The sequence below is a fragment of the Neopelma chrysocephalum genome, unplaced genomic scaffold (assembly GCF_003984885.1).
Source record: "Neopelma chrysocephalum unplaced genomic scaffold, ASM398488v2 Primary Assembly neopelma1_61b, whole genome shotgun sequence".
NCBI lineage: Eukaryota > Metazoa > Chordata > Aves > Passeriformes > Pipridae > Neopelma > Neopelma chrysocephalum.
The window spans coordinates 8555653-8583114 of NW_020897717.1; the positions used below are offsets into that span (position 1 = coordinate 8555653).

General features: G+C 36.3%; 1 protein-coding gene across 7 annotated transcripts in view; it reads left to right on the forward strand.

Moving 5' to 3' along the window:
- The window catches only part of SYT14 (synaptotagmin 14), a 91980-nt gene extending 65047 nt beyond the window's left edge, over window positions 1-26933 (forward strand). For 4 of the 7 annotated variants that reach the window (XM_027682033.1, XM_027682035.1, XM_027682029.1 and 1 more), the window contains 3 exons: window positions 12808-12997; window positions 16076-16132; window positions 17275-26933. In XM_027682033.1, the coding sequence (XP_027537834.1) occupies window positions 12808-12997; window positions 16076-16132; window positions 17275-17588 (561 nt within the window). In that variant the 3' untranslated portion in view covers window positions 17589-26933. The remainder of the gene's footprint in view (window positions 1-12807; window positions 12998-16075; window positions 16133-17274) is intronic. The other 3 variants (XM_027682034.1, XM_027682030.1, XM_027682032.1) reach the window with 1 other exon arrangement.
- The last annotated feature ends 529 nt before the right edge of the window (window positions 26934-27462 follow it).

Here is a 27462-nt window from a genome sequence, read left to right on the forward strand (position 1 = left end):
CTCAGGTGTTTGCCTCTGGGTGTATTTATACACATTGATCGTATTCCTTTTTAACTGTCCTTTTGCTAAAATAAAATAACAATATTTATGTTCAACTAATCATAAATGTCAGGAAGGAGTTATTTAACGGGAGAATGTTGTTTCAATTTGGATATATCCAGTTGCTCAAGGATATTTGTAATTTTAAAATCCATGATGAGGTACATTGTACATTCTGAATTAAATTTGCCTTGTTCAGTTGCAGAGTGTTTTGTTGCTGAGAATTGTTTATATTTGACAGCTTTTTTTATGAAGATACTTCTTGGACAGATGACAGTTGTCCTATTTTTTCCACTGCTTCTCATTATATGGACTTTATATATTAAATATACCTTCTGTCACTGAAACTCCCTAATCCATTGAAACATCTATGCTAATCTCTTCTGCAGAAATATATTTTATTTGCTTCTGTCTGTGCCTGATATTACATTAATGTATTTTATCAGCTAACCGTCTGCCTTCTGAATGTATAAGAACACTTTGTATCCTATGAAGTTCAGGTTTTTTTCAGTGATGTCTTAAAGCTATACACCGGCAAATGTGGTTAAAGGTAGATCAGCAAGTTCAGTGCCTTCAGACATAGTGACACACTCACGTGAGTGGGGCCTGCAAGTCTCTGGTTATAGTTAAAATGTGAACCAGTGTATGTTGTGGTGGGAACATGATACTATTATGTTCCTTACATAGGTTTCAAAGCTACACGTGGCTCCAAATTTACAAATATATTCAAAAAATATCTTTTCCACCCAAGTTTTCACCCTATTCATCATCTTCCTACATTGTGTATAATGTCTTGCATTAGCAGCGATTATCCCCAGTCCTGTTGCCATTTAACAGTCCTGTGTTGCTGCAGTTCTCCCACGTAACAGGGAATTCCTCCTCAGCCCCCTTATTTATCACATGTTTCCTTCCAAGTTCAGCATATATTTGAGTGAAGAGGAAGCAATGGAACCAATATGAGCTAGGCAGAGTGCAGTTGTCGGTGTTACCTTAAACTGTGTCCCTTTCAGATTTGATAGAAATTGTCCATTGCATCAAAAGTTTAATATTTACATTATGGTTTTGTCAGAGTAGAGCTTGTGTAGGAAAATCTTTGTTGATGCTTTCAGATAAATTTTCCTTTTACTACAATGGTAGACAAATTTGTGTTGACCCATCTTGGAGCTTAGAAATTATGTTTATTTGTCTTCAGGAAATCCCTGTGGACTTGTTTTTAGTTGCTCTTCATTCTTCTCACCCCCAGAAATTTTCCTGACAGTCAGTAACAGCCTCCAGTATGATGTGCTTATAAAGACATATAAGCAGTTGATTCAGTGAAATCTGTTTGGAAAAGATCAAAGAAACAAACGTAATCCATCCCATAGGTTGCTCTTTGGTGTAGAATAACAACTATCAATCATGTTTTTTATTTTGTGATTGATTTGGGAAATACCATCTGGGCAACCAAAACATACCTCTTCCTGCTAAGCAAATGTAGTAATTATTCATTATGTATCGTCAATTTACAAAGTGTTTACTGGGGAGAATTCAGTTTATTTTTCTTTCTGTCTGTAGCATTCTCTAACATTGAAGTCCCAGGTGTGATCTCCGTAACAAAGAATGAATGGTGTTGGCAATCGTATGTACTTAAAAGATTATTTTTGTATATCTTTAGTATAAATACCCAGAGCGTCTGGATAATTATTTTAATTGCAGTTTTTTTGAGCGTCGGCATTTATGCTTGCAGCATATAAAGATGCTCACTCTTGCACACACACATGCACTGGCTCCACTATGAGGACACTGGTTAATCAGCTAGTGTACATTGGTTTATGCATGGTGATTAAGGCACAGTGTTTTATGTTGCCCTTTATGCATGGCATATCTTCAGTATTCTTTTTAATGGATGTTTATCAGTTCATCATCTTTTCAGGAATAAAAGCTTTCAGAGTGGCATTTCTTTCCTGGGAATTCTTGTCCATTATAGAGTCAAGCTGTCAGGCTTTGTGCAAACTCTTAAAAGTATAAGAGTCACTACTGGTGACTCTTTTACTGTGTTCTTATGGCATAGTCTATCCAGGATCGTATTTTGAAAGCTAGATACCAAAATTCATGTGTATAAACAGAGCTTTATTAAATACCAGTATGATATTTAAAGATGCTAATAAAAAAAATTACTAAGACTTATCTAGAAAAAGAAAAAAAGACAAAATATTTTCTTCTTAGTGTTTTAACTAGAATTCTACCCAAAAGAAACAGTTACTATGTGATGGTGCAAAAATGCTTTCAGTTATCTTGTAAAAATTGTGTCCCTCAAAGTAAGGGGCAATTATCTTTAAACTCTGAGCGCATTCTTATCTCGGGAATAACTTGCTCAATTCATTTGAGTTACTGGTGTAAAACACAGAAGATTAGAATTGATCCTTTGACACAAGTAGAAAGATGACTTGTGATTTCTTTTAAGAAAGTCATTAGGTGATGGGAAAATGGTTATCATGATAGTGAGGCTGTGGGAGAACTTGACAGTACTTGGCAAATGAAGCATTCTCCCTGTGTTTGGCTGCTTGTGCAACATTTCATGGCAGTATCAGCAAGCAGCAGTTATTGTTTTCTCAGTGTCATGGATAGGGTTAAAAAAATTGGCAAGTACCTGAAAACTGTGAAGGAATATGTCTTAGTCTTATTCTCCATATGTTTTTAATTAAAACAAGGAAATCCTGGTGAGGGGTCTGGAGCATAAGGCTTATGAGGAGCAGCTGAGGGAGCTGGGGTTGTTTAGTCTGCAGAAAAGGAGGCTCAGTGGGGACCTCGTCACTCTCTACAACTACATGAAAGGAGGTTGTAGTGAGGGGGGAATCAGTCTCTCCTACCAGGGAACAAGTGACAGGACAAGAGGAAATGGCCTCAAGTTGCACCGGGGGAGGTTTAGATTAGATATTAGGAAAAAAAATTCACAGAAAGGGTTGTAGAGCATTCAGAGTGCCCAGGGATGTGGTGGAGTTACTATCACTGGAAGTGCTCGAGAAATCTGTGGATATGGCATTTGAGAACATGGTTTAATGGTAAATGTGGTGGTGGTGCTAGGTTGATGAAACACCAGGGGCTTTCTTCAACACATTACCAAAACCAGAACTTGAATTTAATGTTGACTTTCAGCTGCCTTGCTGTCATCCAGATGGGGAGCAAGTTCCTACATTGGTAACCAGATCTATTACCATAACCCTGAATGTAGGATACCGAGAGAATTTTTTGAAGTCAGCAGTGCAAAGAATTTCATCTAGTTGTCAAAATCATCAGTTGGTCACAAACAGAGTAAAATAACAATTTTAAAACTGGTATCTTTTGCCTTTAATCAATGACTTGTGTCAAGAAAGTTATATACTCAGTTTGGTCCCCACAGTCTTTGATATTTGCATCAGCAAATAATGGAAACTATGTTTTGGATATGGCATTACTATTTTGAGTGCATGATGATGCTTTTCAGCCTCTAAAATGCCCCCAGTCAAATGATAGGCTGTGCATGACTGTTCTAGATTAAATTAAAGTAATCCTCCTGAGCAATACTCTTATTTACTCAGAAAAGCCAGTCCATTCAGTGACAAACATATTGTCTAGAATTCTATGTGTAGATTTGATCATCTTTAAAAAAATAAAATGGAGAAACCTTATCAATACATAAAGCTAAAAAAGTCAGATAACTGAGATTCTCAGACTATCACTCCCTGTAGCAAAAGTCTGGTCTCCCAACCTGGATTGCAATTTCTAAGAGCAGTAAGGAAAATAATCATGCTGTAAATTTCCCAGAAGTGACTTTTTAGAAGTTACAAGTAAAGATTATCAAAGTTGTCACTCACATGAAATTTCCACTTCTGAAGACTATGGAGCTGCTGCTTAAATCTTCCTCAAGAACTCCACTCTTTCAGTGGAGGTATGCTTTAACCTATCTGTCCAAGTGAAATTTGTTTTCCTTAGAGATACTGAGTTTCCGGAATATTTTATTTTCTTATAATTTTAATTCTCTCTTGTTTGCATGTATGTGTACACACAAATGCCTTCTCACTTTTGCTGCTGTTTTTCAAGAAAACTAGAAAAAGTCAAAGCACAGAATCAGTTCTGTTTGCAGGTTCGAGTACCTTTCAGCAAAAGCACGTGCACTGCTTTCCTTCAATTTATTTCCACTGAGGGTAATCCTAATCAGAGATGTTGCACAAACAGGTGAAATCACCTAGCCTGCAAATTCATGATGTACATGTTTGTGAAACTTTCAAATTTAGTTTTTAGCTTACTTACTCAGTGATTCTTATTCTTCTCCTGGGCTTTGCAGTGTAAGTCTTCTTCATTAGCATATTTCATTTCGGACTTCAGGATCTTCAGGTAATCACTTTTTTTTGTATATTCAAGCAGCCTGTATTTGGTATCAGATAAGCATTTCTGTTCATAGGGTGCCTTTAGCAAGGGTTCCTTTTAGTCTTAGGGTGTCAACATCTTGTCTGGTTTGGCCTCTGTATTGTTTGACCTTGAGCTGAATCTTTCACAGCTCCTGCCTTTCTGTTGGGCTTAATCAGCTGTCAGCTGGCCCCGAGAGAACCCAGCTTATCTCTTTGCTTCTTTGTGGTGTGTATGATAGCTCTGAAAACTGAAGCACATCCCTTCCAACTGCAAACACCTGGTGGTCCTCTGATCATGGGATTAAATGTGACCTGAGCAAATCCAAAGGGATACCACTAGGAGGTTAAATCAGAACTGGGTAACTGTGTAATCGCAAATACTGACAATAACTGACAAATGCACTTACTTGTAATGTTACAGATTTGTTCATTGTGAAAAACAATTGCATATATGTTTATGCAATCAAATACTAATCCATAGATTGACTACTCATAAATTGTGCTTAATGTTTGATCACTGAATGGTTCTCTTTTCCCGGTCTGAAGGGTGTAATCAAGAGAAAAAAAGAGAAAAATGAAATTATTTGCCATTGATCTCCTCAATGAGCATAGACTAACTGCATCTGGACAGAGCATTGTCATTTAAAGAAGTCTCTAGTCTTGGAAGCTGTCCCACAGTAACATCTCCATGTTCTTCCATGTTTGACAGGGAGTAAAGAGAGGGGGAGGTGTAAGTGAGCCCGGGTAGGAGCTGTTAGCATAGCTTCATCAGGAGTGCAGGTAAAATGTCTGCATTTTGTGTCAGATGTTCTAAACTAAATTGCTAACACAAACGTCTGACAGCTTTTAGTGCTTCAATCTTTCTTTATGCTACGTGTCTTATCTCAGAAAACAGAATTCAATAACAAAAGGCCTTTTGCCTCTTTTCCTCCCAGCCCATGGCTGTATAAAAAGCTGGTAGACTTCTGCAGTGTGAAAACAGCACTTTGCAAATGCTGTAAATTCCATTGTACGTTCATTTCCAATTGCCTCCACTGCTGCTCGGATTTGCTCTGCAAATTTCAAGCCCATTATGTCTGTGGAACAACTTGGTGACCTTTTGTCATCGGGCAAGGAAGCCAAAGGTGTAATTTAAATGCGGGCTAATAGAAGTTACAGAAAACTTCTAAGCGTTTCCCTTTCGGTGGAGAATTAATGTTTTGTTCTGCAGAGCTGATAATTTTAAAAACACGTAGACTTAAAGTACTAATAGCAAATTCTCATGAAATAGGAAAAACAGCACAGAAATCTCTCTGTGAACTTGTTCAAAATCTTTCAGGAAAGTTGAATGTTGATTTGCCTCTATTAAGAATATATAAATTTTAGTTTAGTTTAGTTTTATGACTAAATTATTGTATCTTAAAGTTTGAAACCAAACCTGATTTTAATAATATAATATTCTTACTAGAAGACCCACAAATTTTATTAAAATTAATTAAATTTAAATTATTTTAAAATGGAGTTTTGAGTGCTGTCATGTATCTAAGGATAGCTAAGGATAGTTTGATAGCTCTGTGCATTATAGTATCTCTGCTAAATTAAAGCTGTGCATAGAATTGTTAAGGTTTTAGTCCCTTGAACCTAACAAATAAAAAAATTATTAATTTTGCTTTGATCTCAATTTTTCAGTGTTCCATCTGTGGGAAAACAATGTGTTTTGTAGAATTCTGTATCCATAAAGCTTTTTTCTCTTGAGAGTAAAAAACAGGGTAGAACAGAAGCTTTTGATGAGAAATATGAATATTATAACATCGCATAGTCTGATTTTCAACTACATTAATAGCAGTTTAATAAACAAGACAACCCATATTTGACATGAATACTATTGATGTTGAATATATTTATTTGCTAAAGATCCTAAATTGGAATTGTTGACTAAGAAGTCCTGGTAATTTTTAAAGCATGCCATTCTATCCAAAATAAATATTTTTTGTTCCTAAAATCAAATCACATAATGGAGAATATTTACTTTTATGTTTGTGATTTAAGTTGATTTAGTAATACTGCAAAGTGTAAAGTGCATAAATAAAAATTCACATTATACTTAATTGGAATGTGCTTCAAGGAAGCTATTAAAAAAAACCCAACCCAAATAATTACCTGTCATAGATAATGATGCTTTCCTAAACTTGAATCTTTGTGAAATGCTTAAAACTATATTTTCAATGTTTGCAAGTTCAGGTTGTTAGTTTAAAAGCAAAATACCGAAAACTATTTCGGTTTTTTTTATTTTACAGTACAGGACAACTGACTTTAAACCTCGACATTCCTAATTATTTTTCATCCCTGTATTTTCAGGGCTGAGTTCTTCAGGTGGTTTAAGTTCTCTTTCCCGGGAATGATCAGGATATTTTTTTCAAAAGTATTTTAGCTTTGAAACATGTTTTTATAAAGTACTTGGTGCTGCAGCCACTCATAAAGGATGTGGAGCCTCTAGGTTTGGTTTTCTCCTCCCTAAGAGCTGTTTGGAGCCTGTGTAGTGCTTGAGTGCTCTCATCAGCTCAGCAAGCTTTTGCCTCAAAGGGGAACAGTAGCTTCAGGATTCAGCACTGAGGTGGTGATTAAGAGAGATTTTAGACTTTTATCTAAAAACTGTTGGAGACCTGGCTTGAGTTCCTCTTTTGCATACTAAGACTCACATTTCCTTCCCTAACCTCTCAGTTGTATTGACCTAGAGGTAGAAAAAGTAATGTGCAAAAAAGTTCTTTAAGAGATTAGTGGTATAACATTAACATTTAAAATTGGAGAGAGACATTTTGACAAGTAACATGCTGTGAATCAGATTTTTGTTGCTGAAGGATTGTCAGCAAGGTTTCATCTTTTCCTGTGTATATTTTGAAAAGCCAAGAGAATCAGATGTTCTTGTTTCGTAAGCCTACAGAGACATGATTTTAACCTGTGCATTGAGGAAAATTAACTTTTAACTGCCTTCAGAGCATGGCCACATTATTCCCTGTCATTAACTCCATTTGGCTTAAGAACAAAATTTATAAGCAGAACTCCAGGGTATAGAAAAATAACAGTAGGAGATGAATATGTAAGTAACAAATACTGCGTTTCCATGGAATTATGGTGCAGGAAGACAAATAAATACATTTTACTTATATTACCATTGATGCAAATAGATGGTTCTCTCTGTTGTAAGAGGGCAGCGAAAAATACTACTGAAAATGCTTCTTAGGGGTTGAAGTCTGATATAATGCATTATATGTGTTCATGTCCATTGGCACGAGGGAAGAGTGGGTTTTTTTTGATTGACAACTTTTGTACAATAGGGACATGTGAAATACAAAGACTGCTTAATGGGAATGTTTTTATTATATATTTCTTTAAAAGAGATGTTTCTTCCCTAGATAATATATGCAAAGAAGTCATCGAGGACAATAGTTTGGAGAATTAGTAATTAAATTTTTGTAGAATATAACACATATTACTGTTACAATCCAGTGGAAAGCAGTGATTCCTGTCATGTCATGGCTAGGCTTCGCGAACGAAGATTTGGGAAGGGCTCTACCCACTATTCTTGCAAGCGCGTTGGTGGCTAAAAAGGCCAATACGGGAAAGGCAAGTCCGGTTGCAAAAGACACAGCAGAAAGACTCCTTAGATGGTATATTCTGCAAGGCTCGATTCTTTCTGCGTTGTCTTTTCTCCTCAAGAGTGATCCTGCGTGCCTTCTCAAAAGCATCAGCAGCGTTATAAATGGTCTGTCTCCAGGCCTCCCGGTTAGAGGCCAGAGTAGACCAGTTATGGTGATCAATATGCCCAAGGCTGAGTTGTTGCTTCAGGGAGTCCTTGTATCTTTTCTTCGGAGCTCCTCTCTTGCGGCAGCCGGAGGCAAGTTCACCATAAAGCAGGATCTTAGGGAGGCGGTGGTGCTTCATCCTGGAGACGTGCCCTGCCCAGCGCAGTTGCGTTCTCAGTAGCATGGCTTCAATACTTGTGATTGCTGCCTGTTCAAGAACAGATGTATTGGTCACATAATCTGACCAGTGGATGTTCAGGATTGTGCGGAGGCAGCGTTGATGGAAGCGTTCTAGGAGACGCAGGTGGTGGCGGTAGATGACCCATGTTTCGGAACCATATAAAAGAGTAGACAACACTATGGCTCTGACATGACTGTTACAATCCAGTGGAAAGCAGTGATTCCTGTAAGTGTCAAATAAAGGTCAAATAAAGGTCAGATAAAATCAGACTAACTGTAATAAAGTACTACTTTGTGATCACAAAGGGATGGTTTAGGTCCTTTGCACACAGCTCTCTGTTAGAAAATTGAAAAGCTGAATTTTTTTCATTTGCTGTAGTGAGACTGACCTTTGAACCAACTACTTGGAATAGACTTTGCCGTTTATTTTTTGTGCTTACTGTTAAGAATGTATTTTTATTATGGCTAAATCGACAAAAATATGTTTGGGATTTAGTATTAATGTCCTCAATCTCAAGAGACAGTTTCTAGCACTGTGGTCAGATCATCAACACTTTGACAGTTCAACTCAATTCTTAAAAATCTGCATATAAGGTTTTAAAGCAGTTCTTGCTAGGCTATTCTGGTGCTTCACTGACCTTGAAAAGCCTTTTCTGTTATGGAACCTCAGTCCTTTATTCCCTACTTGTTAAATTACACCCAGTGTTTATAAAGGAAGAGAGAGGAGAGTTATGAAAATAAACTAACGTAGACAGATTTCAAACAAATAGTAACTTTTGGTCTGAATCTTAAGTTTCCCACAGTGAAGGAACAGTGTCAAAGTGGCCTACAGATAGATTAACAGGCAGATTGAATGCAGATCTAGATGGAGATGAAAAGCATCTGGTAGCATTCTAATGTTATCATGAGATGAAAGCTTCATTGTAGCTAAGTTTGTATTCATGTTGTACCAATTAGCAATTTTAGTGTTACTATTTTACAATTTTGCACTTGATCATGAAGCTTGTATTTTGAGCAGGTAAATATGTAACTTCTTGACTTGCTTTTTCTTGATGAGTTTGCTAGCACTCTTCTGGAATTCTGACTTGTGTAAATGGAAAACCCACTTTAAACAGAAGCTTGAATAAAGCTGTTATTTCCAACTCTAGTGCAGTTTATGGATTTAACACAAAGTCAGTTTACTTACCAACAGACAGGATTATCACGGAATACCTTACTTAAAACAATGAATGGATTTCCAAATGTGAACAGTAAACTGTGCTGGAGAAAATACTTTTGAGGAGATATCTAATAATACTCAGTACCCCTGCTTTTTACTGCAATGGAAAGTCTTTCTTCATTTGTTAATCTGAGCCCTTTCGATCTCAGCTGTCTGTTACCATCCTTGATTCCAGTTTCTTCTTCTCTTCCTCATAGGGATTTTCTGTCTTCTTTCAAAAGACAACTGATGAAATGCAACCTCATCTTCCCCATTTCTCAGGTCTTTCACATAGTTGTCCCCAAATCCTCTGTTTTCTCCCTTATTATAGTCACAGAAGGTATATTTTGGTTTACATTGTTTAACACTGTTTTTACCCAGTATCATAATTTTGTCTCCTAATCTGCTTCACACCTCACTGCTTCATTTCATTTTCTCTTAAATTAGAATTTTCCAGTTCGTAACTGAAAAGCATTTCTTAAAAATGTTTGGGTCAGCACAAAACAAAATGAGTTGAAGTTTGTTTTTTTTAATGTGAAATGGAAAACAAAATATGGTTTAGATTTTTTCTTAAGTGAATTTGGTTGCTTTATTTTAATGTCTTTAAACTTATGTCCCCACAGGATTTTGTAGGAAGGAGATTCATAAGTTTTATTATATAATAAGGATTAAACAACATTCCTTTGTTTGTCTCAAACCTGCAAAGTATTTTGGTTTAGAAAATATCGTAGCAAAACATTCAAGTTAGATGCTCTCTCCAGATTTTCATCAAGCTTGCATCCAGCACCAGTTCTTCCTATGCGACAGTTCTAAGGTACAGTCAGTTGCATTTCCAACCACTTACAGATCTGAAGCGTCACCTGGGTCTTCTCAACCCACCATTCAGCTGGTGAGATCCTTTTGCCTTACCTTGACAAAGGCAGTCTTGTCCTTCACCCATCCACTCAGGATTATGCTGTAAAGGAATGATATTTCTAGTCCATCCTTAGGTACCTTTGTAATATCACACATATTTCATTTTTCAGTTGTTTTCCTCCTTCTCTGTTATACCACACAGAAGCTACTTGTTTTCCCTTTCATGGTCCTTCAGGACTTATTCCCACTCAGTTGTCACTCATTTACTATTCACTATTTCTAACAGGCTACACCTTACTCCGATACCCATTGTAATCAGTTTAACTCTGTCATAAACTGATTTAGACTGAGTCCCTCTTAGAACATTGGTAAACTGTTCAAGTAAGTCACAATTACAACAAATGTGCTATCATCACCTTCTCTTGGTATGTCACCAGCCCTTTGAGAATTTGAGGGGAGTGTTACCCAGCTGCTCACTTTGTGTTGTATCTCTTTTGTGGACTTGCAGCATGATCTCAATTAAATTTGAGACTGAGTGAACAGTGTCAGGTTGACTGTACTTAAATTCCTGGCTCAACAAAATAATATGATGAATAATATCCATAGGGATAATGTGTCACAATTTTAAAATACCAGAAAACTTAAGTAATAGCTGCAGTTGTGACAGGCTGAGTCTTTCAAGTGTGCGGTGCATACTGTGACTGCTGAATCAAGTCATCTTTGTTTTAAACTTTCCATTTTGTGTTCTACTATTGAAGCTAGGAATCAAAAGTTTCCTTTTCTATGAGTGACAAGAATCAGAGAATGAATGTGTACTTGTATTTAATTTTCAGCAGTTTATAATTTGCAAGCAATTTGAAATTTATTCTTGGCATTGAATAAAAGACTTCTGGAGAAATAACTAAAGATTTAAAATTTTCAATTTGCAGTTTGGGAGATGGAGGTCGGAAAGTTTTGTTGAGGTCCTTCTTTAGTAGTAAAAATACATTTTCTAACAACAGTGAATGTTTATTAATGAGGAACTGGATTGCTACTTGAAAATTCTGTCAGATGTCTTGGAAATGTGCTGTTGAAAAGAACTAGTTAAAATGTCAGTAAGAAGAATATTATTGTAGGTTCATAATTTCTTGTAGGTATCATAATTTGCGATTCTGTAATGCGTTTGGCCTTTACATGCATTTATATGTGTAAGCATTTGGGCTTCATCTATGTCAGATGAAGTTTCTTGCTTATAAAGTTAACTTTTGTCTTGATGAGGATTTGTGCTATTTAGGGTTTAGATCTGATCTTACGCCCATGTCAGCTGTTGCTGGAAATGATAGAGACATTTGGAATCTGGAAGAATCGGCTTCACAAAATCATCGTGACTCCTTGAAAGAGTGATGCCAGGTTCCCAAATGAGTCAAGCCATATTTGAAAAATCTGTGGATCCAATTTACATTTTTTCTGAGAGGATCTGATAATCCAAAAGTTTCTTCTTGGCTACCAAGCAAATTGCCATGCTATTGGATAAATTCCATCTAGTGTCTTGTTTTTAATAGTACAACTCTATGTGCCAGTGCAAATGAAAGTAGGAACAACCATGGTATGATTAGCATGGCAGTGTCAAGAAAGTATATATATTTTTTTTCTAAAGCCAATAATGAGGGGTTAAAATGATAAAAATTGATGTTAGAAACTCCCTTTAAAGATGCAATGTGGTGAGACTGCATGAGAGATACAAGTTTTTTTGGAAGCTTGCAAGATGGAAATTAAAGCATTACTTGCTGCATTTTGGATGGCATTCCTCCTTTCCCACCCAAGACAAAGGATCTATTGCAGTTCTGTATCCCTGTATCCATTAAATTCCTTGTAACCTAATTTATTCTAGACAGAGCGCATTTTTCTATTTGCATGTGTTCTGTTATTTTGCTACTCATAAATTCTCAGTCTAGAGAAAAACCTTTACAAAGGATGAATAAGAATTTCCTGCATTTTATTATCTTCAAAGTTCCACTGGTGTTTTGCATTTTTTGGAAAGTAAGAGATCCAAGGTTTAATGTTCTCCATGATGCTGACAAATTATGTTACAGGTCTTACCTTAGCAATTGAAGTAAATAGGGACCATAAAGGCTGTTCTTCATCTTCTGCTATTATTTTTCCTGAATTATGAAGCAGTGGAAACACTGAAGAATTGTTTTTGTTTCAGACCACTTTTGTCTTTGTTACCTCTAACATGTGCAAATTAAGTATATATTAAGAATGTACATTTCTTATTGGGTGATTGAATGGAACTTCTGTTATTGTCAGTAAGTTGCTTTCATAATTTTCTGTGCATTTTTCTAAAAATTGACTTCCCAGTAACATTGTTCCATAAAGCACACGGAATTTTTTATCTGTTTTATAGGGCTGTGACTCTCAAATGAGCATGTCAGAAGTGTCCTGCAGTGAAAGTACCTCCTCTTGTCAGTCTCTGGTACATGGCTCAGCTCCAGAAATCCTCGTTGGCCTCCTTTATAATGCTACAACTGGAAGATTATCAGCAGAAGTGATAAAAGGCAGCCACTTCAAAAACTTGGCAGCGAACAGACCACCCAGTGAGTGAAAATCTTTTTTCGTCCTAATGCTTCTGTACTGATGGAGCTCTTGGTAGCAAGGACTTCAATCCTATCACTTAGTCTTACCCAATCAAAATGAAATAGAGCAATCATCAACTAATCTGTTTCATGTTTTATATTTCTAGTCAGTTGGGAAATAGCAAAAATCTAAAATTCAAAATATTAATTGTAAGTTGACAAGCCTGTTTTAATTTTTCATGATGACTGACTAATAAATTACCTTTATCATAATGATTAATTGCTAAATTACTAATGCCTCACATCACAGGCCAAGAATAAAAAGTCAGTGTTTAAAGAGAAAGTACATGCCAGTTAATATTAATATAAACACTCTGAACTGTTATTGCTGTTCCTAGAGGGGTTGATACTGCAGTCATTAATTGCTTATGTGCCTGTATATATGTAGTAATAGATGTAACTTTGGAATGTCAGTGAAGACAACGGAGAAAACACTTGAGATCTTTCACATATTTACTGTACAGAAGGAATGTTCACCATCAGAAAGGACTTGAACTGTGTGTTGAATCACTTGTTCAAAAATACATTTGTCTGAAATATCTGTGAACTTCATATACTTCTAAACTGGGGCCAGATGGAATGTCACACACAGAGAATGTTATTACTGTCTCTAGTTCTTTTCAGCTTGAGAAAGTTCAGTAATGAACTTCTTTAAAAAATATTTTTTATTGTTTTTAAGGTGATGAGTCTGATTTACATAAGTGTTAATGAGACTTAGCTACCTGTTCCTTTTGATTTTGTCTGGAGGCTAAGGCTTTAGCCACTCTGTTTCTTAAACCCGAGATTAGTATGGCACTAGCAGATTATCTGGCACTACTGGATTATGTAGCCGGCTGCCAACATTTTGTAAGTGGTTTGCATATCTCCCTTTTGTCTCCAGAGTTTAGGAAGTAAGCCAGACAACTTGATACTGATACTCTCTCATCTTTTCTGCTTTCTTCACCCATGTTTATTCTATTCATTAATTGGTTCACCTTACTCTGCTTTGCTTTCTCTATACTTTTCACACTGATGGAGCCAGACTTTGTTGGCATGACCAGAGAAGGAAGGCAAAAGACGAATCTCTAACACTTTTATATAATTAGGTAGCTGCCCCAGAGTCACCTATTTGGAGATAAGGTATGGAAATAGATGGGGAAAGCCAAGGAGGTCCTATGACACCGGGGTGAGAGAAGGAATGAAAGGGAGAGAAGATCTGGAGAGAGGGATCATGTGTGTCCTTAAAGCAAAAACAGATGCTTATCTTTCTGGAATCTCAGAGATAGGCAATTTTTATTTAATATTTAGAATATGCACATTAGGAGGGGTTCAGTACTTGTTTTGTAAACAGAGGTGTTCATTCCCTGCTATGTTAATTCCCAAAATATGCTCTGTGGGCCCATGCTGTGTAGCTAATAGTTGTGTGTGTGAATGGGGTCAAAAATCTGTTTCAGAGTGCAAGAAAGCAGCATAGAATATGGCACATAGCCCTGTAATACCATGTTCTGTCTAATCTTTTTGGAAGGAAGATTTTTCATGTTGTCTTTTGTCATCTCCTGTGAAGGATAGGGAAAAGTTTTGATATTCATAATAATAATAGTCCAGTTCTGTTTAGGCAAATGTGGGTTTGGAGTTCTGTTGTTTCTTAGAAAGCTGGAAACTAATGCACTTTCTGGGTCTGGTAAAACCATGCACAGGATATTGTGGAATCTAGATTTCCTCTGTGGGGTGTTTTGTGCCATCCCCCTCCCCTCACCCCAGTAGTGGTGCCACCTTCTTTTAAACTCCTGGACCCAGATGCATACCACTGCCCTTTCCTAACTCCTTGTTGAATCCATTGTGGACACCTTCCAGCCTCAATCTGTGCCATCATTTCCACAAAATGAAAACTAAGGCCCATAGGGATGAAATGTTCTGGTCAGATTTGTTGTTCAGAGTACCAGTGGTCCAAAATCCTGAGAAGTGCTGAAAAGTACATGTGCAGTTCAGTTTTCATTCATGTGTTGAGAAACAATGATAGAAATGGAAGCAATTATTCTTTCCCACATGCAATCCTTTCTGTAGTCTAAGGGTTGTGAATCTGTGAATTTTTGTGAAGTGCTTCTGCAGCAAATATAAACTGAATACTAAATTTCTACTTCTTGGTAGTACAAACTCCTCTGCTGCATATTTATATGTTATATAGTAGCTAATTTAACAACTGAGTACAGGCAAATAGGCCAAATTCTGCAGGTGATAACAGTGGATGTTGGAATGTGTCTTTGTTTCTCTGTGTGACAATTAATATTTTGTCTGAGAAAAAGATGCTTCTTAATATTCTTTAAAGTTTTGTTGAAACAGGGTATGAGCTTTTGCATATTAAATGCATGTGTGTGTATGCATGCACACACACATTAAATCCATAAATACATGGATTTTAACAAGTGAGATCTTTACATTCTAAATAGAGACCCATAGTTGAATTTCAGATATAAGTGTCCCTTAGCTATTTTTAGAGATTAGATCAGAGTCATTCTCATGCCCAGGTTCATCACTACTCAAGAACTAAAGTATAAGAATCAGATATCAGTAACTATAAAAGCTAAGAGCAAAACCAGCTTAGTTTTCAGTTCAGTGATTTTTCATTTTATTGCTTTTAATAGGTGAAGTTTAATTACTATGTGCAGTTTTTCTAAATATGCTGGAGTTTGCATGAAAAAGAATAAGTTTTGTTAAAAAGGATACAGTGATTTTTTGCTACAACCTAATCATTTGCATGATTCTTGCTATGTTGAGTGTGTTTTAGAACCCAGTGGCTATTAGTGCTAAGATAACCCATTATGTAAGTGGTGTAATTTTTGTTAAAGATTACACAAAAACTGCACAAAATTTTCATTTCATTAAATTTTACCTTACAATCCTTTTGTTCAGTCCTTTTTCTGATCTATGCTGCTAAGGTTTTGTGTTCTTCCAGTCCAGTGAATAGTGTTTCCTCTTAAACTTTAACCTTTGATCCTCTCTCACCCAACTACTGACATCTGGTCATTATTTCTTTTACTGCTTTCCACCCCCTGTTGTCAGACGGACTGTTCTGTTGTCTAAAACACTTGATAGGTGGACAGGTTTATATAATCCGAGGTGAGTTCCTGTAGAAACTAATTGGATGTTGTCTTTTTCATGCAAAAGAAAATGTGCCAGCAGTAAAATTTCCACGGCTGCCTGCATATCAGTTTATAAATGTATATGTTTATTTTTTGTGGCAATTTCTAATGCAAAAGTTGCATTTATCTCTGATTATGGATGTTGGGATTTCAGTGTACCTGCAAAGTGAAAATATTCAATTTGTTTCTTTTTACATAAACTCCAATCTTTAGTTAATGTTATCCATTAACAAGAATGAGATAGGAATAAAGAATAAAACACAAGATAGTTGTATACAGTTTTATGTTGCCTGTCATCAGTTAACTTCATGAAATGTGCATCCTTCTACAGGAGCATGGTTTGGTGCTTCTGGTCAAAGGAAAATAGAGCTTTAAAAATAAGGGTTTATACCAAAATGCTAACGCTTAATGTGTGCTAACTACATTACTTGCATCAGCTTCTTAAATGTGCGACTTAAGAGTACTGTACGAACTATATTTTAAACAATCATCTTGAATTATGCAAAAACTTGTTTCTCTTTAAACATGTATTTAATGTATTCCTTCATGAATCTAGGAATTAATAGGGTTTTTGTATTGTGTAAACTTCCATCTTTGAATGAACTTTGCTACATTTTGGTCTTCAAAATAAATAAAACTGAAAAGCCCAAAGTGAGAACCGCATCCATGCAGAGATTATTCTTAAGCATTTTATTCTGGCTGTTTTGATATAGTCACTGCGTATCAATGTTATTTTTTTTCCTCTTCATTAGTTGCCTTTATTCCACTTCATTTATTCATATTCTTTGAAAATTCAGTGGTATGCTTTACGGTGTTGTGCCTAGTTGGAGCTTGCTAAGTGTTAATGCAATTTAAGTTTCTTTAGACTAAATAAGGGGGATCAACGGGAAGAGGATTATGAGGTATACCTTTAACTTAACCCATGTACATAGTAATGAAGCTAGTTAATTTGTTAGTGTGTTTGTAATATTTTGCTTACTTGTCATCTTTCCATGTGTCTAAACTAAGCTGTGTTCAGTCATCCTGGTATACACCATATCCTTGTTTCTTGTACATATCTTGTTCTCCAAAACTTTTGTTCTAAGATATCTGACATTCCAAATATGATTTATTTTATAGATACATATGTTAAGTTAACACTGCTGAACTCGATGGGGCAAGAGATGTCCAAATGCAAAACTTCCATCCGCCGAGGACAGCCAAATCCAGTGTACAAAGAAACCTTCGTTTTCCAGGTGGCTCTGTTTCAGCTGTCAGATGTGACACTCATACTGTCTGTATATAATAAGCGCAGCATGAAACGAAAAGAGATGATAGGGTGGATTTCCTTAGGTCTCAACAGCTCAGGAGAAGATGAACTCAATCACTGGACTGAAATGAAAGAATCTAAAGGACAGCAAGTGTGTAGATGGCATACTTTACTAGAATCATAATGGATGATAGGAAGTGTGGTCATGGTTTAAAGGGAGTTTGTTCTCCTGAGAAGATGATCATCCCTGGTCACAATCAACAGACCTGTTATGGGAGTAAAAAAACAAAAATTGAGATCAACATTCCATCATAAAGAATGCACAAGATGCAAAATGGCGGGATTTAATATACAATCTTCACTTAGTGTCATAAACTTCCTTGGTGTCAGAGAAGCCTTGCTGTACACAGACACATTAGCAGTCCCTTCCCCATCCACCTGATGCTGTATTTGTTTGGGTTTGTTTTGTGGTTTTCAATTCAGAAACATTTTGTGTAAGGTTCTTTGAATTAATGTAAGCTCCTCCTTGTGTACTTTTTGTATTGCTTTAATACTGTAGCTTCTGACCTGCCTGCATTCAGATTAAAGGTCAATAGTTTGCACTTTGAGAAAAAGTTAATGGTCTGTCTAGCAAAAGCAAAAAAACCCCAACCCACTGGTGAAAGAACACTTAGTAATATAGCAAATAGAAATATACTGTTGTTTTACACTGAGTTTCTTTCCAGGAGCTTAGTACAAGTAAGTTTTCATTTTTTGATATGCAGTTGGTTTGAAAAATACTAGCATTTGGGCATCAGGTGAACTTCAACATCAAACTAATGTTTCTTCAATCTGTGACAGGAACGAGCTCTATATATGGCATAAATTGGGTTTTTCCCTCTTGCCTGTACTTCTGCCTAATCCAAAGAGACCAGATCATTGGTTTGGTCCCTTCCAAAACTCCTTAGACAGGTTGTACTGTAAAACTATGTAACTTTCTGTTGAAAGCACTTCCAGTATTCATGTATTCCAATGTAGGAAGCTCATAGAGCACGACTTTACTAAAATATATTTTCATTAAACAAATTGATACAGATTTCTTTAAAATATCATCAGATCGAAGTTAGGCTGAAAGACTGTGAAGAAGTGGCAGCAGTTGAACTGCTCTGAATGAATGTGAAATACTATGGCTTTGCTTGAAGCAGGTATGTGTTTGAGTCTCTTCTGAGCTCTTTTAGGAACTACCATATGCTGTTCGCTGGAACTAGAGAGCAGACAAGGAGTTTTTACATTTCTTCTTGAAGAAGAGAACATCAGTAAGTTATATTTCTAGTGATTTTTCAGCAATTGAATGAATGTTCCCATGCAAAATAGAAGTTTGCTTTGCTTGTGTTCAGGCTGGGAAACACAGCTTTCTAATGACGCAGTTGAGAAGTCACAGTATTACAAGAAGGTTTGCCATCAGATAAACACTTGTGGCATCCACCAAAATTGGGGAAATATCAGTGCTTCTGAGATTCCTATTTGTCCCAAATGCTTTAGCTGGACTCACGCTAATTTACTGACTGCTGAATCTAATTCGTATTACTGAAATTGTGGGTTATTGAGTAAACATATTTATTTTTAAAAAGCTTCCCAATTCAAATGTTCTTTTTGCCAGTAATGAATAAGTTCCATTTATTTTTAATTGTTGCTGTATGGGAAGCAAGTGATTTTTTTTTTCTTATAAATGATGGTGATATCTTACTAATACAGGACCTCACTGACTGTTGTAGCACTTGGTGGGTAGAAGACTGAAGTGTTGGATTTTGTTGAGACAATTAGTGTTAGTCTGGAGCGTTCTCATTAGGACAAATGTTTTTCTCTTGAATTTCTTTATACTGTCTCTGAACAATCCTGACCTTGCATTTTACAGACTGTCAAGTACAGTGAGATTGGTGAAGGTGAGTATGCTATAATAAAGATATTTCACATGGTTCTCAAATTCTCACACTACTTAACAATTGCAGTAAGTCCTTTTTAAAGTATATTGTAATTCCACATCTTGGTTTATTTGGTGCCTTTTGATGGGTTTATTTGCAGAGCTGGGCTTTCAGTTTTTATGGATTTAAAGATTAAACACTATTACAGACCTTTTTGGGTTTTTTTCCTCCTGATATTGTGCTGCTGCTTCATTTACAGAAGCTTTATTTACTAAATACAAATAATGCAAAAACTTTCTTTAAACAGGAACGGTCTTGCAGCAATACTCTTTCAGTCCTTTTTGTTGATCAGTTTGTGAAATATAGTGTTGAGCGTAGAATTTAATAAAAAATTGACATTAATTTTATATGCATAAGGAAGATGCTCAGATTTTCACAATCCTTTCAGTTTCCCGTGTAATAGAAACAATGACTTAGAAGCTGTACAAAAGCAATTTTTCAGTGGATGTGGAAGTGTTTTTATCCATTCTCTTTGTGGATATTTGGATGCTCTTTCCTGAAGCTGAAAGTTGTCTCTTGATGGTTGTCTCTTTGTACAAGTTTTGCTATATAAAATAATGTACAATATTTAACAGCAAAAACTGAGCCAGTTAATTCTAGTGGAGAATGTACTTAACGTCACAATTGAACAAATGAAGAAGTCAGTTTGGAAGGTGCAGCAAATAACCTCTTACAAAACCAAACTCAAACCGTGTCATGATGTGCGTTTCTGTTTGTAGGTTGATTTGCTTCAGCTTTCCATCTAATCATTTAGATTTCTAAGGCACTGAAATCTTAATTTAGACACAGCAGAGATTTATAGTTGTTCGTGTTGGGCACATTAGGAAAGATGAATTTCTCTCTAGGTCACGTGACTTTTCCTAAAGTATCCAGGACCAGACTGTGTTTCACAGAAGCAGGATTGGTTTGCTTGGATTTATACTGTACAAAGCCTAGGAACTCAATGTATAAAGAATGTAAATGAATGTTTAATTTTGAGGCAGTAGAATATGGATTTGCCATGCAAAACCAGTCACACCAATAATTGGATTCGTCTTGGGATTTTTGTGAGTTAATTATAGTACCAATAGCTGTCATGTTGTTTTTTCTTCCTAGAATGCATTCTTATTATTTGATTTGTTTGTAATTTTGTTTTTCTTATTGCTTATGCAAACCTATACTTTTGTATTTGAAGTCTGCCTTTAGATATTGTGGATTTTTTAAACCCTGCATAAGGGCTTACACATACAGTGTGGTTTTGTGCATTCAGTTAGGTCATAAACCCGGAACAGAATTTCTAAAGAACCAAGTATCACTAACAAATTAGAGGCACTTGTGTTTTCCTCAGAGTTGGCTGTGGTTTTTTTCATAGCTTTTTGTTGTTTGCCTTTGTTCAAAAGTACAGTGAGCACTTGGAAAAAATTACCAAACTAATTACTTTTCTGTGTGCCAGTATACCATGTAGAGATTGCAGATCTTGAATCGAATCTGTTTCCTGTCAGTGTAGCCTTAAATAATTATAGAACAGTGACGTTTTTGCAGATTCTATTCTTGAAAATATCGCATCCTTTCTGTTATAAACCATTTGGTTTAATGTTTAGAACATTTCACATAGGTTGTCTTAAAGTATTATGAATGTGAAAAAGTTGGTTAGTTCCTTTCCATGGTAAGGGCAGGGTTGTGAAGGGCAGGACAGCCAAGCATGAAATCACTGCACAGAAAGATGAGAGGTTGTACAGCTCCTGCAGGACATCGCTGTCTCCCACATGCATGGAGGCAAGAAGTCAGCAGAGTTGTGCTGCACTTCCAGTTCAGCCAGGTGGCACAGGGAAGGAGGATAGCACTGGGAAGATTCAATCCTTGGTCACCGTGGTGCTTCCTCACACTCAGGACTTAAAACATCCACATTGTAATCACACTGTGAGGTCTGACTGCCAAGGCAGAAGTTAGGCAAGGTGTTAAGTTCTGCTACGGGAGAAATATGACACTATTTCTAAATGCAATTCATGTCCTCTAAGCTCATTAATAATTAGATTTGGAAATATGGGTGAGCCCTCAGAATGAATGTATGTACTCTTACTAGAGCTGAACATTGTTTATCCATCAAGAAAACACTTGAGCTGAAAACAGATTTTATGGCATTTACTGTGGGACATATTTTTCTCTGTAAATTTTTGCAACGATTCTTAATGGCAGATGTAGCGTCAGCATCAGTACCTTCCAATTTGTCACACCTTTGGAGCAATTTTTTTGTTGTCTAAAATTTGTGTTGTTGATTTTTTCTCTTTTCTCCTCAATGACTCACTCCTGCAAACTCCCCAGCACCCTGAGAAGTTGTCTGGGGCAGTCACTGGGCCTTAGAAGTCAGGGACATTCTGCACCACTTACTTTAGGGTACTGGTGCAAAATTTCTGTGACCTGTCCAACTCCCAAAGATTTCTGAAATGAAAACCATCAGTTTTAATGTAGTGAAGCAGAAGAAGAAAACTTCTTTGTGGGAGACATTTTAATGTAGAAATTGAATACAGATTACTATTACACATACCAATTCTAACAAAAATTCTGAGGGGAATGAGGGTTGAGGGGAGGCCTTTTGGCCTGAGCTGTTTCAACTTGAAACTAACAGCAGAATGCCCTTTCGTTGAACTCATAATTGTATTGAGCCCTTTACTTCCTTATCACACTTCTCTGGAGGAAAAAATCTGTCCTGTTTAAAGCAGTCTTTAAAATTATGGCTTGTCACTTGTAAGACAGACTGACTTCCTCCTGAAGCTGAATTCTCGGTATCAACTAAACATCCATTTAATTCTCTGACTGATGTGCATGCCTGCCCACTGTTACTGTTAGTGAGAGGAGCCCATGGGCATCAACAGGAGAGCAGACCTCACCCTGAAAGTGTGAAGAACAATAGGATTGGTAGGTTAGAGAAGTGGTGCAGCATGGAACCTGCAGAACAGCCAAATGTGATTTCAGTTATGAATGAAGGTAGAAAAACAAATGTCCGGATATTGTCACAAACTTGTTATTTAATCATTCTCTCTTATATTTGTTTCTTCCTTTTCTCAGATTTTGAAATATTTTTCAAGCTTAGTATTAAAAATGTTAAAGCAGTTCCCGAACATCTTGATAATTTTAACTGGAACATTCAGCAAAATTTATTGTTAGAACGAGCCTTCAAGAATGTTCTGTGTTTTTGGTCTCTAACTCAACTGCTAGATTTTGTAGTGCATCACAGCTGGATTTCAGACTACTTTGTTCTGATGATTGATTTTGAGGGGAAAGTCACAGGAGCATTTCCTTGTCACTGAATCAACAATGCCAGTTGAAGAGATGTCATCTGAGAGCGAGAGCATTAAAATAAGAGATATCTTCAGGCAGTAGCGGTGATAGTGACTCAAATTCCACACTTGGAGCCTTGTGGCCCTCGGAGGGTCCTACTCAGAGAAACTGTGACATGGGAATTGTGGAATTTCATACATTCAAAGCAGCGCTGGTCTGTGTGGGCATCGCGTGGCTTCTAAACTACTGTATTTTACAGAGGTAGATGGGGTTTTTTTGCCCAAGGTGAGTAGGGCGAGTGCCAACTGGCCTGTAGTGACATGGATTAGTTTAGCCTTAAGAACTTATCACTGCCCCTCCTTAAGTTCAGGCAGGGTTTTTTCCTTTCTGCAGACTATGCAGAAATTTTATGCACCCAGTGTATCTGCTTATATTATGCCTACCTGAATATGGCACAGTTATGTTAATGCTGGCAAGCTTAGTTCTTACATTAGGTGATGTGACTGAATTAATAAATGGGCCTGGTACATGCTGGATCAGGTTTTACTGTTCAGGCTTACACTGGTACAACATAGAAATAAGATCCTTATGTGGAGGAATGTGCCAGGAATTAGGAAAGTGGGTAGTATTGCTCCTGTAGGAATGAAGACCAAGAAACAGCTATGCCCAGAAAATGGGCAAGGCTGGCTTATAGCAAGAAGGAACCATTCACTTCCTTGGAAGCATGTACTGGTCGAGCTGGCATAAAGACCCTACTCAGGAGAGCAGAAGCAGTAATACCATACCACTGAAGGAATACCTCATGGACATTCAGGGATGTAATTAATGTCATCCTTTTGTCTCTTATATCTGAGGACAAGAGTCTTGCCCATTGTATCAATACAATTTTTTTGCTATGTTTTGCGAATCCCATGGACATTCACTGCATGCCGAGGGTCTAAAGTGGATTGCTTTTTAACTTTTGGTTTATTTACAAAGCATGAGTTTGAATGAATTTACAGAATTAACTAAAAGCATTATCATAGCTTTGAGATGTAATCTCTAGGCCATAGTGCAAGCAAGGAGCAGGGCTTTGAACCAGTTTTGATAGTCAGTTTTGCAAATGGCTTATTATGACATTTTAAGAAAATTTCTAAGCAGTTGAATGTATTAGGGAATATTTACAAAAAAGGAGATAGAGCAATGATCTTTTTTTACTATACAGCTAGTTTACTGTCCTTTCCAGTAAACCACAAGGTTCATTAGTGCTCAGTACTGTTTTGTTTACGATAACTGTTTTTAATGTGATTTTCATGACAAAGTGTAATTAGTGAAACCTTTTATTCAATTTTTCCCTTTCTTTGCTTTTTTTAAGGAGAGATTTCTCCTTATATAGTATATATACTTTCTTACAGAGCTTTCTTACCTATTTTTATATAAGATTTAACAATGTAAAATTTAATGCTCTATGAGCAAGCTATATCACTGTTAAAACAATCAAAAGTGCTAATATAATGACTAAGGGCCTGAACCTTCTGCCTTTTACTCAGGTCCTGGTTTAACCAGATGTATTTCATGTTGTGTAGTACCTTTCCCTGTAAGTAGTTCCATCTATTTCTTGGGATGTCTCAGAGAAAGGCACTACTAACATGAATAACAGTGGTAAAACTGAGCCTCCTCTCCATTCTTAGTGGGACATCTGTCATGAATACAGGCTGCTGGCTCTGTCCCAAAGTGTAGTTATAGATTATAGTTCCCTTGATCTTCAGTGATTTTGAACTTGTTTTTCTGGTGACTATAAGCTAGTAACTGATCTTAGTGAATACAAATATTGAATTGTGCTGTTATCAGCAAGATTATTAAAATGTATTTCACATCTTAATTCATTCTTTCATTGGGATATAAGGATTTTGAAGCATTATATTGCGTAGAGATAGCACACATTCACCACATTTCTAAAAAGTATGGAATATACAGTATGTAGCATTTTCTTGCATACTTTTATACTGCCTGTATGTCACCGATGCACTCGGTGCCTTCCTTCTTTTGTATAAAACTAATACGTAGAGAAACTAAAGTTATGGTGTGTAAGCAATGTCACTGCAACTGAAGAGATGTCTTAAACTGATTATTTCTAGTCCAGGAGGTTTCAAAGGGCAGTTCAGTTAAACACAGTGCTTTAAATTTCTTTGAATTTGAAGTTTTCCCATTTCCTTCCTCACCCCCTGTCCAAGAAACTTCCTCATATGACTGTTTATTCTTAATTGATTCCTGTGTCTGATGTAAGTCACATGGTGTTAACCAAAGAACCAAGTCTGTTTCTAATTATTTGGACAAATAATGTTTGCACTTGCTATTACTTAAAGACAGAAATGATATGATGGATCTCTGTTAACAAATATAAAATAGGCTTCTGTAAATCTGACTCCCAGCTGAGAATTCCAGATACCTCTTTTCTGACCGGATGTGCATTGTTGTATCAGTAGCAAAGTGTTTAGGTTGTATTTCTTGGTGCATTTTAATCAAAATCCTATTACAAACAAAAATGTAAGTCAGTCAGTGCTGTCAAATTAGCTTGGTTTACCCATGTTATATCTGAAGTGTGCTATTTTGAGAACAGATTTGGCTTTCCTGTGTCTGAAGTCCTGATATTGTACAATAATTATCTTGTGTATGCTGGTCTTACAGGAACAGACTGATGCTGCATTGTATGTACATTTCCTACCGGTGTCCCTTCATTGTATAATTTATGTAATATAACACAGTTTTGAACTACTGTTTCAACCTGAAATTCCTTAAATTTCAGTGCATGTATAGCCTTAAATATTTAAGACACCAAGCACAGTTTTAATGGGAATAGGTTATATTTGCAAGTCCTGTTTGACACAGAAGTCAGAGAATTATTTTTATATATCAGTCAAAGATTGTAGAAAATGGGTATATTGCAGTCATCAACCATGCTCCTACTTATATGCATTAAAAAAAAGGGCGTTTTTACTAAAGGTTTTAGAGGTAAAATATCAGTGCTCATTTCCTTTTTTGAATTTGTTTATTTTGTTGTAATACTTCCATTTCTGTACAGAACCATGGTGCCCTTAACTAATACCCGTGACTGAATTCACACCTATTTTCAGTATTCCTTGAGCTGCTTTTTTTCTCCGTTCCTTTTTCAAACTGAATAAGTGGTAATTAAAATTTCCCTAAAAAGAAAAAATTCCCCTTTTTTTTTTTTTATTTTGACAGTAACATAATTAGAGCAAATGACTGTTTGCAGCTGTTTATGCAGCTTATTAAAGTCTTAGAAGTTTGTTTGAAGCTGTCATTGTAATCCAGAGGAAGACATACGTTTCATGGCATTTGAGTCCACAGCAGGTGAAAACGGGAGCTCTGGCGATGAACACGCAGATCTGCGCATTGGGTGTCAGACTGTACATCCCCAGAGGGATTTATAATTAAGTGTCACATTGTATCTACAGTATCTCCAGTTGTGTGTTGTCAGATTCTTGTTGTTTTATTTTCTTTCTTACTACCTAGCAAAAAACTACTTTTATCATTTTTCTGCTACTGTATATTAATCTTGAGGGTTTCCAGTGCGCAAGAACAGTTTAATGTTGTCAGTTCTCTTTCTGTAAAAAAACTCTGGACTTTCAGCATACACATCCCATTCCTATTCTGGGGAGAGCCAGAATGCCACCAGCTGGTTTTAGTTATATTTACCTGTACAGCACAGGTAACTTTAATCCCATGTTAGTTTGAGTGAAACATGCTATAGTATATTTTCAAACCATGGATCTGTCACAGCATTAAAATAGTCATTTTGCATATCTGAAACTTTGCGGCTGTGGATTTGTATTTTGTTTACTTCTATCTCTGTGAAATGTATTTTTGTCAGTTTGAGGACTTTGGATATTACAAAGTATTTTCTGTATGTGGAATCAGCTTTTTGCATGTGAATTTAATTGCTGAAAAGTATTTGAAAAAAAGGAAAAATCACTTTTAAAACTGGTTGTCGTCACTTTCCTTTGGAATTCATTAGATTGTAAACAAAAACAGACTTCACTGTTCAGAAGATAGTAATGCTTGCTCAACCATTGGAACTGCATCTGCATTAAAAAAATAAAATCTTTTTTAATTTTGGCAAGCTAATCCTAGCCCTTACACACATTTTGGCTCTGTTTACAAATTTCCAAAGTTACCCCAATTCCCTTTTTGTTCCTCACAGTCTTTGTTGATGTCATCTTCTACTTAGAGAATTTTAAATTAACCAGTGTGATAATGTTCTAAAAAATATGATGTGTATACTGGCAAATAAAGACACACTCAGGTGATCATTCTGTTTGACTTGATACAGTTTTCTTTTGGTGTCATCTGTTGTGATTCTCTTTCCTTCTGTGTCCCACATGCATTTATCAGAAAAGATCTCATCTAACATATTTATGTTTAACTTCTTTCTAAGGAATAAGCTGAAATAATTGAGGTTTGATTTAAACATGAAAGAACACTTTCCATAAGTAACAATTATAATTTTACTGTGACCCATCTTAGGTCTTCTGTGCTATCCTCTGATGATTTTTGTGGCACCTATTAGAAAAAAGGCTTTCTGGGCTTTCATGGTGGCTCAGTTTCAGGAGGTGTCTGAATAGATGTATGTTTTCATACCTATTAGCATGCATGAAAAAAGAATTGTTAGAACCATTTAAGTACGTTTGCCTGTCCTAAAGGTAGGAAGACTTAGTGTAAAAAGCTTTTATTGTTTCTTCCCATTTCTGCAGATGAAAGGAGCATAACCCAGTGACCTTTAGCAGATGAAAGTGGAGGGAGGGATGCATTTCTTTGCTATACAATCCTGATCATCTGGAC